The following is a 14,998-nucleotide window of genomic DNA, read 5'->3' on the forward strand; positions in this document are numbered from 1 at the left end:
AGCTAGCCCATCCATACAATTCAGAGAGGTGAAATCAAAGTCCCCAAGACTTGCCTCCATGAAGGTAATACTATCATGGAAATTTATCTTAAAAGGTGATAATCTAATTACCCCTCTTTATACAGGCAAGAGGTGATGAGGGTCTGATATTGGGTGGTGGAATTTGAATGAGGGAAAAAAGACAATTGCAAGAGATTCTGTGGAGGTAGACTCAAAAAGATTTGGAGAACAAATGAATACAGAGTGAGAAAAATAGAAAAAACAGAAGGATGGTATGAACTTTGGTAACTGGAAAGAAGATGGAATATGCAATTAGAAATAGATTTGGGAGTAGATGAGATTTGGGAGGGTCAATTCCCTTTTGGACATGATAGATTTGAGATGTTGACATCCAAGTGGATCTGTCTAGTATGCAATAAGCCATGTAGGGCTGGAGTTTAAGGGAGAGATTAAGGTAGAACATACGATTTGAGAATCTTCTGCTTGGGGACAATTGAGCCCAAAGGTTCAATGATGAGACCACTGAAAGTGAGTTTAGAGTGAAAAGAGAAGTAGGCCCAGGATGGTGCCTGTGGGACACCCACACTTAGGTGGAAGATGGATACTAATCCAGGAAAGGAGGTGGAAGAGAAACAAACAGGGAGAGGGAGAAACAGAATTTGGTGAATGCCACAGGAGCTAAGAAAAGACAATGGTTAAAAATGTCAAAATCTGAAGAGAGGTCAAATAGAAGGAAGCATGAAGGAAGTAACTGGATTTAGCAGTTAAAGGACCTCCTGGTTACACTGGAGAAAAGTTTCAGTAGAATGGCAGAGTCAAAAGCCAAATTACAAGAGATGGAATGGGAAGTAAGGGAAATGGAAGCAATATATCTGTCTAGACAATTTTTTTCTAAATTGTCTAATTTAGCAATGAAAAGGCTGATCAATTGAGGGAATTTCAGGGATAAGTTCAATTTTTTTTTCAGTGCAGCTAGGTCACTATCCCCTAGGCTTAGTGTAAGTTTTCTGGGATACCCCCATCCTTTTTTTTTTTAATAATCCTCTAATAAGTCACCTTTTCAAAGACTTGGAATACAAACAAATTGCATCCATTGGTTCCTATTTCCTTCCCTACCTTATCCAAAGCTTATTTACTATCTGAAAGAATTGTAATAAATTAGTCAGGTTTGGTCTTACCTTAGGGAAACCAAGTTCCCTTTCCCCAACAGATAAAGTTTGCTTAAGCGTTAACAATTATTATGTAGATATTCAGAGAATTGTGCTTCATTCTTGTGAATGGACCCCCTCTAGTGGTTAAAATAATCCCAGATTAGCAGAAAAGCAGTTGCTTCATTCATTTAATCATTCAACAGTTTGGGAATCAAATCAGATGTCAATTTCTACATACAAAGCCTCTGCTCTTTGTACCTGGATTTTCCCAAGAAAATCTATTCTTTCTGAAGCACTATTTACCAATACTATCAATTTGCCATCTCTTTGCTAACCAATTTTGAGCATCCTCTTACTTTTATCAGTAGCATCACAACCAAAAGGCTTTGGTTCAGACCAACATGTTTTTGTTTGTTTCATTGATGTCTTTTGCTTTTACATTAGAGACACTTCTGATATCTCCCCCTTCTGCCTCTCTCACCCTGTGCACTATCCCAGCGTACCGGGGGGGGGGGGAAAGAGTTAAGCAAAAACAACACTGTCTGAGAGTATATGCAACATTCCTGGCCCAAAGTGCCTCCACTTCTTCATTGAAAGGTGGCAGTTGCATTTGCTCATCTCTCCTCAAGGCCATCATTGTCAACTGCAATGCTGAAAGAGAGAGAAATCCCCATTTCCTTCAAGGATGGATGAAAATAATTTGGGTTTGAAGTGATCCTAGAGCCTATTCTGTAGAATGAAATGTCACCATAAACTTTGGATCCATAAAGAAGTGACATCTTACTGGGTCAAATTTGTAAAAATAAGAGCCATTCCCCAATTGATAAATGGTCAAAGGATATGAACAGATAATTTTCAGACAAAGTAATCAAAGCTATCTATGGTCATATGAAAAAATGCTGTAAATCACTATTGATTAGAGAAATGCAAATTGAAACAACTCTGAGGTACCATCCCACACCTATCAGATTAACTAATATGAAAGAAAAGGAAAACAACAAATGTTGGAGGGGATGTGGGGAAATTGAAACACAGGTGGAGTTGTGAACTGATTCAACCATTTCTAGACAGCAATTTGGAACTATGCCCAAAGGGCTATAAAATTGACCCAGCAATACCACTACTAGTTATGTAGCCCAAAGAGATTTTTAAAAAGGACCTATATGCACAAAAATATTTATAGCAGCTCTTTAGGCAGTGGCAAAGAAATTGGGAAATTGAGAGGATGTCCACCAATTGGGGAATGGCCGAATAAGTTGTGGTATATGATTGTGATGGAATACTATTACACTTTAAGAAACGACAAGCAGACTTACATGAACTGATGAAAACTGAAGTGAGCAGAACCATTAGAATAGTGTACACAGTAACAGCAATTTTGTATAATGATCAGCTGCAAATGACTTAATTATTCTTAGCAATATAATGGTCCAAAACAATTGCAAAGGACTTATGATGAAAAATACTATCCATCTCCAGAGAAAGAACTGATGGAGTCTGAATGCAAATCAGAACATACTTTTTTTTTACTTTAGTTGTTGTTTTGCTCTGTGTTTTCTTTCACAATATGACTAATATGGAAATATGTTTTGTAGGCCTGCACATGTCAAATTGCTTGCTTTCTCAATGAAGTGGGAGGGGAGGGAGAGAATTTGGAACTCAAAAGTTTTAAGAAATGAATATTAAAAATCATTTTTGCATGTAATTAGGGAAAAATTAAATATTTTTAAAAGAAAAAAGTGACATCTTTTTAAATGTTCATTATTATCCAAAAACCCTTTCCTAAACTTTGCGTTCATGCAGAGCAAAATGGAAATATGCCTAGAGAACAAAGAGGGCAGTAAAAAAAATAGTTCATATCCCTTCTGACCTTGATAAATGCTACTTTTGTACTTCTATGGCTAGTAAAGGGAGTAAGGGGAATGAGGTAAGTGACTGCCTCTGCTGCCTTCTGATTTATTGTTCAGGCTCACCTCCAGCAGGTACCTAAAAAGGTGAACAGGATTGATTTGCCACACCATGAAACTCAGTTCCTCCCAGCCTCATTTTCTTAATCTGTTCTACTGACATCATCACCTTATGCAATACCTGTCATCTCCCATTAACCAAAGGTAACCAAAGGAGGCTAAGAGCACACTATCTCTTCTACAAGTCTATTAACCTTTCTCCGTTGGTGTGTTTGAATATCATTACCAGTGCTTGTGCATTAACGAGCTAATAAGTTGCCAATAATAGACCAGTAAATATTGAAACAGTCATCCTGCAGCTTGGAGTACTTCTGACTGTAAATATGTTTGCCTATTTAGGTTGCAGATTTGTACAGGTAATTGCAAAGGTAATGAGGCAGTATTAAAACATCTTTCTCTCTCAATCACCTTTCAGTGCTTGGGTTGGGCAAACAGGAAAGTTAAATGTCTTTACCCACAGCTGCTGGGGTAAATCTTCTCTTGGCCCTGCAGATGTGTTTGGAATTTTTTTAATGGAAAAATTGTCAATTCCTATTCTTTCAGACAATTTTCACATAGTACAGGGGCCAAAAGAGACCTCTCTTCCCTCAGAAAAGATCATTCTATGCAAATGTAAGCCAAAAAACCACCTTTGGGGGTCTATCACAGATCAAAACCCTTATAATAACTGTAAGTTCTCTCCACAGCTACAATTTGTGTCAGATTATACGACACGAAGTACGCCAATTGGCCTCATGTTCTTATCTTGCCCTTCAGTACATTTCACACAGATTTTTTTTTCTCACAGGTTCCATCCAAAACTGATAGTCAACCATTTCGAGAGTTCAAGACCAATTGTACCATCTCTATTTTCATTTTTACAAAAAAGAAAAACCTTTGAAAAACCTGAGCCTCACATTGGATGTATCACTTAGATTGTGGTCTACAGATTCCTCAAGAGGGAGTCAAAGTTGCCTCTACTGTCTTGTACATAGTAAAAGATCTATCAGTGGCCAATGAATGAATGAATAAATTTATCTCAGATTAAAGAAGTTGAGTTATCTGAAGATTTATATGGATTACTGAGTGGAAAGACGAAATATGGTTCCTGTTATTATTTCCATTGCTATTAATGGCATACAAGCAATTAGTATATATACGTGTTAAGGCCGAGATGCACAAATCAAACCATTTGCAAGTAGGCCGGCAAATCAATTTCCAATTGACCTCCTATCTTTGAGGAACTTAATCATTTCATTGAAAATATGTATTTTTAAATTAATGAAATTCACTTTATTTTAATGGCTCATTTTCTATTAAGGGTTTAAAGATATTTGTCTTCCTTATTTTGAATGTGATAGATGGTGTCTCATTTAAAAAAAATGATTGGATTAAGTTTCTCTCTGCACTTGGTCGGATCCCTCCTGCCAATCTGGAGATAGAACCAACCATTCCAAAGCAAAGACTTTAATATTAATCTGTAAAGAGTGATGTAGGGTTGTAACAAGCCAAAGCAATACCCCAAGGATCCCTACTATAATAGAGTACACATAGATAGTGTATATATCTATATCTATATATATATAACATAGATTCTATAATATAGCAGACGTCTGTCCTACCATCTCTGCTTGACAACCTCTCCTGAAAGAGAGCCCACCACCTTTCAAGACAGCCCGTTCCACTTTGGAATAGATTTTGTCATTAAACTGTTATTTTTTTTTCTGACACCAAACGTAAATACACCTCTTCATGGTTTTACATGGATGATGTTTTTCCAGGCTAAGCATTCCTAGTTACTGCACCCAATCTTCCTAAGATACGGACTCAAGGTCATTTACTGTCTTGGTTGCCCTGTTAATAGATACTCTATGGCTTATCAGGTCCTTTCTTAAACTGTAACAGTCAAAATGGATCTGTTTTGACCAGGGCAAAGCAAAAAATACAGATTTTTTTTTATTAGGTCTCCCTATCTCATCCAGGCTGGAAATTTATCGACCACTCATAGGCCCAATCCCATTACTGATCTGCCTGGAAGCTCTGATTTGTTCTATTTCTGAAGTAGGCCAGTTTGCCTCTCCTTAAGCTCCAAGTCCCCATCCCCACCTTCCCCTATACAATGCATTTATTACACTGGTACCAGACTTAGTGGGACACCTGATTGGCTTTAGCCTTTACTGCATCTAAGAACTCCTGAGCTCAAGGGATGTGACAACCTCTGGCTCCCAGGTAATAGGGATTTTTGAGATGAGCTATTGTCTAGCCACACCTCCCCTATCTTCCACTTATGAAACAAACTTTACATCTATTAAATTTCACCTTTTTGGATGCAGCCAATCATTCCAGGCTGTCAAAATCCTCGGAGTTTCTGACTGCATCATTGACAGTGTTAGCTGTTGCTTCCAGCTTTGTTATCTGCAAATTTGATAATTGTTTTGTCTATACTATTATCTAAGTTATATTCTATCTGCTAGCATAGAATTAAATGGGAAGCTTCTCCCTTTGCACACACTACCCACCCAGGCCTTGCAAGTGGGGAGGGGGGAGGTAATCAGATAGTTGGGATTGAGAAAGACCTGTACTCTAACTTAACACCTCCTCATCAGCTATTGTCTGGATGTTGTTACTATTGTTCAGCTCTCTCTTAGTTCTGCCCAACCACTTGTGACCCCATTGGGGGTTTTCTTGGCAAAGATGCTGGAGTAGTTTGTCATTTCCTTTTCCAGCTCATTTTACAGATAAGGAACTGAGGCAACCAGGATTAAGTGATTTGCCCAGGGTCGAACAACTTGTAAGTGTCTAAGGCCAGATTTGAACTCACAAAGATGAATCTTCCTGACTCCAGGCCCAGTACCTTAACCACTCCACCACCTACCTGCTTACTGTGTATGCTACTAAACTCAGAGTTTTCAACACAGAAGATTAAAACAAGCTCTCTGGACTCAAGGAGTGTACACCTAAGGGTAGGGAAAGGAATAAAGACAAAGGACTTCAACCAGCTTCACAGTTATAGACACCTGCTCAACCAGTTCCATATATCATAAGCATATAACATGGAGGGAGATATAGGGAATAACATCTACAATACCTTGTTATGGGTAAATTGGGATATCCATTCACAATGGCAGCAGACAGTGACATTGTTTTTGAATATGATAAGGGATCAATTGAAATAGGCAACACTGGGTGCCCTCTTCCAAGAAATCTGTGTCACTGAGTAGGTTAATAGAAATAATAAATTAATAACTGGCTTTTGTATAGTGCTTTAGAGTAAACTGTGGATTGCAATGCCATATGAGGTCACGACCCACAGATTAAGGAGAGCTGATAGTGTCTCCTCAAGCAGAAAGAGTTTAAGAAGCCCTGCTTTAGGGTTTTCAATGCCCTTCACCCTATTTATTGTAGTTGACTACAAGTCCAACACTGCTATGCTTGAATATCTCTTAAATAAGTAACATTAATAAAGGCTGGTAGAAAATATGTTTCAGGTGACTATCTCTAGAGATCTTAGAGTACTTTTTGGAAAAACGAGATTTCCATTGCACAATGTCTAACACCTTATAATCAACTCTCAAATCTGTTTAAATGGGGTATGGGGAAGAGAAGTGATAATATGCATAAAGAAAAAAAGATATTCTCCAAACACTTTGCTGTTGGTCATTACTTTCAACTTGCCTTTTGTTAGAGCTTCAAGCAAGAAACACCTTTAGCTAAATCAAGTTCCATAAATTTGTTTCTACCTTCCTCTAAAGACACTAGGAAATCATAACTTGGTCCAAATGTAGGCTTGTCAGAAGAAATCTGGAGCATCTACTGACTTATGAGTTACAATTACCTGATGTTGAGTCTGAAAACACAGTTTGGGAGGATAAGTTGGAAGGTCATCAGAAGCATGCAATGCACATCTCTATCTACAGTCTGAATTAACAGCCTATTTATTGACTAAGGTTCTGAGAGTCCTGATTTCCTTTGAAGAACTGAGTGCTTAGAGTTTAGTAAACAGTAGTATATTATACAGGCCCAAACTCTAAGAATCTCTAGTCCTATAGCTCAATGACCTCCACCAGCTTTCACTTGGTACAAATTTTATCAAAGGAATATTTTCATACAGCAAGCATTCCCAGCCAGGAAGGCTTAAAACTCATTCTGGGATGCAACTTGGAGTGACTTGGTAGATAATCCAGAAAGGTGCTGGAATATCTGATCCAAAGGGGTTGAAGTTCTTTTCCTCCTTCCTTATTTTCTGCCACATATCAGTTATTTGTATAGGTACTATATCCCACGCCAGATTACAAACTCCATGAGAGAAGGGGCTGTGTCTTGTAAATAAGTTGTTTCCTCTTACAACTAGTGCAGGGTTCTCCAACTGGTAGATACTTGGATAAATGTTTACTGAACTGAAGCCATTAAAAGAGATGAGAAATATTTTGGCCCAAATAACCCGGTCTTGGCTTAGAAACTTCCAGCTCAAGACTCACTTTTTGCATGAAACCTATTCCACTACTCCAAGCTATTTAGTTTCTCCCTGGTCTTTCTCCAAAAATACTTGTGCCTATACTACACAATTTAGCCCTTTATTTTGTATTGCCCAATATTGCTCTCTACCCAAAAGACAACATGGAAAAGCGAGGCCTAAAGATACTAGGTGATACTTGGCAAGACACCAACTCTTAGACCCTCAGTTTATTTATCCATAAAATGAGAATGATAACATAGTTGACCTGGGAACAATATCTACAAGTGTAAAAAAATACTAACAAACAATTACTTTTTAGTTTTATTGTAAGAAACATTGGAAACAAACATTAAAGTACTATATAAACTGAATAATTATTGACTAATTGAAACACAGGGTGCAGAAAGAGAAACTATTGCCTGAACAATCTCCAAATTGTAGGGAATCCATTTCTTCTCCTTAACATGCTCATTTTAGCATTTAGACTAGAGGGCATTTCTAAGCTCTTTATTAAGGAACTAAGATGGAAATATTTAGAGGGAGGGTCCTGGGCAAAAACACAGCAATCAACCTAAGGCAACACTGTATATTTAACTATAGAGAAATTATATTTTAAGGCTGGTGTTAAGAAAGCCATTGTCATAGGTTATGTCTCTAGTTATTTGGGGGAGTATGATTTGGTCCACATGAATCCAAGGTAAGATAGAATTCAATTGGACTCCACTTGTTTTCAATGAATGAATAAATGACATACATTTTGTAAACATATTATTAAATGCCAGTCCCATGTAAAAACAACTGGAAAAAATGTCTTCAGAATAGGACTCCATTCTTATGTGTGGTCTGCCACCTAGTGTTCATCAATAGAAATGAAAAATAATCTAGAGCAGCAACTCCCAACCCAGCTATGGCAAAATGGAAAACATTTTGAAGTATGAAATATCTTTTTTTTTTAAAATAACATAGGGTTTCATTGTAAAATTAAATGTACAAAAGCTATCTTAAGAATTAAGTAATAAAAATGTTAAAGTAGGGTAAAAATTAAAATGCAACATATAGGGGGTATTTTACAAAGGAGGAAGACATCTTGGCAGATTTGTATCCCTACTTGTGGATAATTATGGGGCCTAAGTGGTGCAGTTCTCCTAATGCTCAGCTGGGTTCCAGGGTCTCTCTCCACTAAGCATACCTGCTGAGCCAGAGCCACTATTGCCCAAGTAGGGGATCAAGTGCTTAATTTGGGGTCACGAAGCGTCTGCTCAAATCCCACATCTGACACTTATAGATGTGACAAACTTCTCTTAGTCCCAATTTCCTCATTAGTAAAATGGGGATCATAAAAACTATGGTATGTAGCTCAGAGAGTCATAGTAAAACACAAATAAGACAGCTATTGTTAATTATTATGGAGGAACAGGTAAGATAACGATAATAATTTTGTTGTTGTTATCCAGCAGTTTGTCGTGTCTGACTCTCTGTGACCCCGTTTGGGTTTTCTTGGCAAAGATACCAGAGTGGTTTTGCTATTTCCTTCTCCAGCTCATTTTAAAGATGAGGAAACTGAGGCAAACAGGTTTAAGTGACTTGTCCAGAGTCACACAGCTAGTGTCTGAGCCCAGATCTGAACTTAGGTCTTCCTGCTTCTACATGGCACAGTAAGAGCACCAGGCCTGGAGTCAGGAAGACTAATCTTCCTGAGTTCAAATCTGGCCTCAGACACTTCGAAGCTGTGTGACCCTGGGCAAATCACTTAACTCTGTTTGCCTCAGTTTACTCATATGTAAAATGGTTTGAAGAAGGAAATGTCAAACCACTCCAGTATCTTTGCCAAGAAAACCACAAATAGGTTCATGATGAGTCCAACACAACTGAAAAATGACTGAACAACTTCCTGATTCTAGGTGTTCGCTTATAGACAATAGTTACAAAGAAATTTCTGAGTGGTGATGGCACTAAACTTGGCCCAGAAATTGTGGGTGTGAAATAAAAGCAAAGAAAACCACAACTAGTAGTACAGATAGCATTGGTAGATTAAATACCATTTGGTATTGCCCATGCTGACATTTCCATTAGTGTGAAAAATTCAATTAGATTCACCCATTCACAATCAACTGGGGCTTAAATCTTGTAAAGTTTCTTATTATCCAACTTCTCATACTATTCCCCTCCTGACAGCCATCCATCCACACACAAGAGTGTCTTGTAATGAAAATGAAACCAAATTCTCTGAAGGAGTGGTAGTTAGAACTTGGAAAACTATATATACAACATCATAGTGATCAGTTTCTAAGTCTTTCATGGTTATCTGTTTTTACAATATTGTTGCCAATGTATAAGTCGTTTGCCTGGTTTTGTTAACTCTACATCAGTGCATGCAAATATTCCCAGGTTTCTCAGAGGCCATCCCCTTTGTCATTTCTTACAGCACAATACACATTTATATACCATAACTTGTCCATCCATTCTGCACTTTATGGGCACCCCCTCAGATTCCTATTTTTTGCCATCTCAAAAAGAAGTATAAATATTTTTTTTCAAACAATCAACAAGTATTTATTAAACTCTTAGTATGTGCCAGGCACTGAGGATAGAAATACAAAGAACAACACAATCCAATGTCCAAACAAAGAAGTATAAATATTTTTGTACACGCTTAGAATTTGTTTTGCTTAGGACTAATCCTTCCTTTAATCTTGTTGCTGTTCAGTCATTTTAATCATGTCCGAATCTTCGTGACCTTCTCTCCTCCACTTCCCGCTTTGAGAATGAAAGGAAAAGGAAACCCGTTACAAATATGTATAGTCAACCAAACCAAATTTTCTCATTTGCCATGTCCAAAAGGAAACAAATACACAATTTCATTCTGCACTTTGAGTGTTTCACTTCAAGAGGTGGGTAGCATGTGTTTTCATTAGTCTTCTGGAATTGTGGTTCATCATTACTGATCAGGGCAGGTAGATGGCACAGCAGATAGGATGCCAGGCCTGAAACCATTAAGATTCATCTTCCACAGTTCAAATCTGGCCTCAGGCACTTAATAGCTGTGTGACCCAGGGCAAGTCACTTAACTCTGTTTGCCTCAGTTCCTTATCTGTTATGAGCTGGAGAATGAAATGACAAACCACTCCAGTATCTTTACCAAGAAAACCTTAAATGGGGTCATGAAGAGTCAGATACGACCAAACAACATTAACAAGATATCCCTCCCAGGTTAACCTCATCGCCATGCTGATAACTCAAGCTTTAATTAATAACACCTCTCTCAGCCTCCTCTTCCCTCTGATTGGAGAGCTAGAGGATGGAAGAAACTGGGCTCATGAAGTGCTGGGTACATCAGACTCAAGAACAAGAAATAAAATTAGAAATGCTGCAAGTGGTACTCCTAAATAGCAATAATAAAAGGAAATATTATAGCAGTGCTACAAAAATTTCAAGTCCTTTCTATTTTTTCCATATACCATGATTTTTTAAAAAACTCCAGATCTTGTTTGGGTGTGGACATGCCTATTTGTAATCCCTGCTATTGTGTAGGCTGAAGCTAGTAGTGCATTTGTGTTCCAGAGCTCTGAGTTACAGAGTACTAAGCCAAAGAAGTTTCTGCAGTACGACCAGCACCAATATGGTGAGCCCCTGAAAGCAAATAGGCTGCCTAAGGAATTACCAACTGGCCTGAGTCAGAAATGCTCCCATGCAAATCAGGAGTGAGATTAGTCCATGACTGGCTGCTGTACTCCCAGCCTGGAGGGGAAAAAATTTTCCAGATCCTTGAAACAAACGAGATTTTTTTTTCATATGTCAACAAATCTTTTATCTTGTTTGTATCAGGACTTCCTTCTTTGATACAAATTGGAACTCATCAATATCTTTCCACCATGTATAATTTTTGTCCATGTTCTCCCAAAGACCCTTCACAAAGGATCTATCCAACATGCTGAAGGTCTTTTTACATTTTAATAGTATTTGTGCAGGACTCAGGCTTTCCATAAGTTATCCCTTGCTCTCAATACATAAATATTTCCTTTTCTAATTATACATTTACTTGATGATTTCCCTTATACCACATCTGTCACAGCACATCAGTGGATACTGAAAACAACTTGTACTTACCATGTATCTCTCCATTCCCCTGTGGTTCAGCTTCAATGGAGTTAATACAAATAACCAGGACAGACATTGCAATTGGTGAGCTAGACTACATGTCATGTGGTGAACAGCTAAATGGGAGTAGTCTGGACTGCATTTGCTTCTAACAAGTTCTTCTGGGATGCAAAAACCAATCTTTTCAAATACAAGTATTTTCCTAGTGGTACTATATCGTTGCAGATCTTGAAAAATCACAAAGTCCAGTTTCTTCATTACATGATAGATTTACATACAGATACACATAAATATCATTGGTAAATATTTGTGATTAAGTCTTATTCATTACTCCAATTTTCCTAAAGTTCAGATGACCAAACAATAACTTAAAATGTTGTTATTCTAAAAAACACATATAAGTCACTGTTTGATGGCTAAATTATTGAGTCTTTTTAACTTTTAAAGTGTAGCTGAATACTAGCCAAAGGAGAACCTATTTCATTAGCATAAAAATGTTTAATTGGAAGAAACTGGTGGGCTAGTGGATGGTGAACAGAACATATGTATGCTAATAGCCTAATGAAGAAAACAGGACTACAAAAAAGAGAAGCATTACAGGAAAAGGATTGCAGTTTCAATCTCATTAACTGCGAGGTTCAAAATATTTACATTATTCATTAAAAAAACTCCCATAAAATCTGAATATACCTTTTAACAATTTTCTTTAGGACAGGGATTTTTGGCTTTTGTCTTTGTGTTCTGAGAACCTAACAATGCCTTGTACAAAGTCATTAATGCCTTAATAAATGTCACTGAAATGTTGAATTTAAATATCAATATTTTTTATTCCACATTTGTAATATTTATAACTAAAACAAACCGAATTTTTTTAAAAAACCAAATCCATCCTGGAATAATACAGTACATGATGCTTTAAGTACTTATACTAGTCAATGTACAAGTACAACACTTGTAATACTTATATTTTAGTATCACCTATTCAACATACAAGACAATGAATACAACTCCCCACCGTGAACTCTTTAAACATTTTTAACTTTACCAAATATGAAACACACACTAACTTAACACAAAGCTTCTACATTCCATTCACATTTCAGATTATGGCCTTGAATAAATTAATCCTTTTAAAATATCTATTAGTCAGTGCAATTTTCCTTTTTATGAGTGGGAGAAAGAAGCCAAAGACTGTGGAAGAAAGTTGAAGCTACAGATTCTGCTGGAAGTGGAACAGAAGAACTACTTTTAGAGGATACCAAAGGGGTCAATATGAGACTACTCTATTTGCACTGCAATGTTTACAAAAACAACCAATATGACTAGAATCAGTCAAAGTGCCAAACTAAATAAAAGACTCTTTGGAAGATCAAAATGGCATCAAAATGGTCCAGGGGATTTTTCCTAATTTTTTCAATGCTTATTTTGGCATCCTTTAAGCATAGCCTTTTCCTGACAATCTACAGTAGGATAGTTAACAAAGAGTTTAAAATAAACTCTCCCTATGACTGGCACAATTATTGAGTAGTCACAAAATCTGTATTAATTTCAAATATCCCTAAATGGAATATGGTTATACGGAATGATAAATATCTAGTCACTGAGCAAATTCCCCTTAATAATAACTAGACTCTAGTGCCAAATAAAGTCTATTCAATTCAATCCTTTCAGCAATTATTCTGACCCTTGAATTGTTGCCTTCAAAATAAGATTCAAGATCCATGTTACATAAGACATTATGATTCAAGGAAGAAGTTAGTTTTTCAGTCATACAATTCAATAAAATATGGCTTTTGCAGCCCTAACATTTTCTTCCTAAAGAAGTTTATTTTTAACTTAAGGGCACATAAATATCTAAAATATCAAGTTAATAGGATATTCTGAAGACAGCATATCCAGAAGCTCCTCCACAGTTTTTCCCTATTTCAATTGATAGTGAATATTTTATGAACCATATTTATTTTGGAGTTCTTCCTCCTCCCCTCCATGTATTCCTTCCTCCCAATAAAACCACTTAAAAGAAGTTAAAAGAATGCTTTTCTGTACTTTGCTAAGTAAGCAAATTCTAATTTTATAATCTTGAAATCAAGGACAGTTTAAAATCAACCTTATACTTTCGAAAGAGGCACTACACATTTAAGCTCAACTTGCAGCTGGATTTGAATAATTTGCAATCCCCAGCATGTGACATGGGGAAAAGCAGTTCGCGATTAAATCATCCACTCAAACCATCTCAATTATTCTTCATCATCTCGCTGAAGAGGTATTAGCTGGATTTCTTTGGCAATTCTTTCTGCCAAGGCTCTGCTGCTTGCAGCAATTATTCTCCGTGACATCAAGTCAAAAGGTCCCCCTAAAATCAAAATCAAGTACATCAATGAATCACATGCAGTACAGGAGGGATCAAAATAAAATCAGGATACATACAGTACAATCAGTTACAGTGTTTCATGGCTTACCAGTTCTAAAAAATATATCCTCCTATACACCCATGGTGCTTAAATGTTAGCATTAAATGGGATTCCAAGGTTTGCTTACTTTATCTGATACAGACAAATGCCCAGTAAATATTCCATACCAAAGTCTGGAAAACAGATTTATACAAGCTTCTCATCTCCTTGGTGTCCAGGAAGACATATGTGACAGTCAAACTTCCACATCTCTCTACCTCCATCCCTTTCATTCTCTTGCTGACTCTTTTCCCTGACCCCTTAGCTACCTTTGACTTTAAAAATTCACAATTTATTAGCTCAAAACAGTTATTTGACTTCTATTGTTCTAGTTCTTTGTTTATGCAAAGCAAATCTTAAACTAGAAAGGAAAGAGAAAGGAGGTAAGTGAAAGAATTTGGTTCACCAAATTCAGATAAAACTCACTGCAACTACTCACCCAAAAGTGTTTTGGGAGATAACAAGTCTCTATGACCCCAAAGGAATTAATCAAAAATCCCAGGGCTACCACTCACTCTGAGAAGCACAGACATAAATCTATGAATCAATTCAGAGCCACCACTAGCCTTCCACACGCTTTTTATTATCTTGGTTTTATGACCAATAATTGATTTCCCCAAGGTAATAGTTGGGCAATCAGTCAACAAGCATTTATTAATCACTAACTATGTGTGAGGCACAGTGTTAAGTATTAAGGACACAAAAAGAGACAAAAATAATCCCACCCTCACAGAGCTCACATTCTAGTGAGAGAAAACAAGCAAACAATTATGGACATAAGGATATTTACAAGTAAAATGGACATAATCTCAAGGAAAGAAACTAATACGGGAGGCAGGGAGTGGTAATGGACCAGAAAAGGCCTCATACAGAAGGTGGAATTTGGACAAAGTCATA

At 37.0% G+C, this 14,998-nt stretch overlaps 1 protein-coding gene across 3 annotated transcripts in view; it reads right to left on the reverse strand.

The window, feature by feature from the left end:
* Positions 1-12,458: 12,458 nt before the first annotated feature.
* IMPA1 (inositol monophosphatase 1) overlaps positions 12,459-14,998 on the reverse strand; it is a 43,227-nt gene continuing 40,687 nt past the window's right edge. For all 3 annotated transcript variants that reach the window (XM_036741006.1, XM_036741005.1, XM_036741004.1), the window contains one exon: positions 12,459-14,004. In XM_036741006.1, coding sequence (XP_036596901.1) covers positions 13,889-14,004 — 116 coding nt within the window. In that variant the 3' untranslated portion in view covers positions 12,459-13,888. The remainder of the gene's footprint in view (positions 14,005-14,998) is intronic.

The sequence above is a fragment of the Trichosurus vulpecula genome, chromosome 1 (genome assembly GCF_011100635.1).
Source record: "Trichosurus vulpecula isolate mTriVul1 chromosome 1, mTriVul1.pri, whole genome shotgun sequence".
Lineage (NCBI taxonomy): Eukaryota > Metazoa > Chordata > Mammalia > Diprotodontia > Phalangeridae > Trichosurus > Trichosurus vulpecula.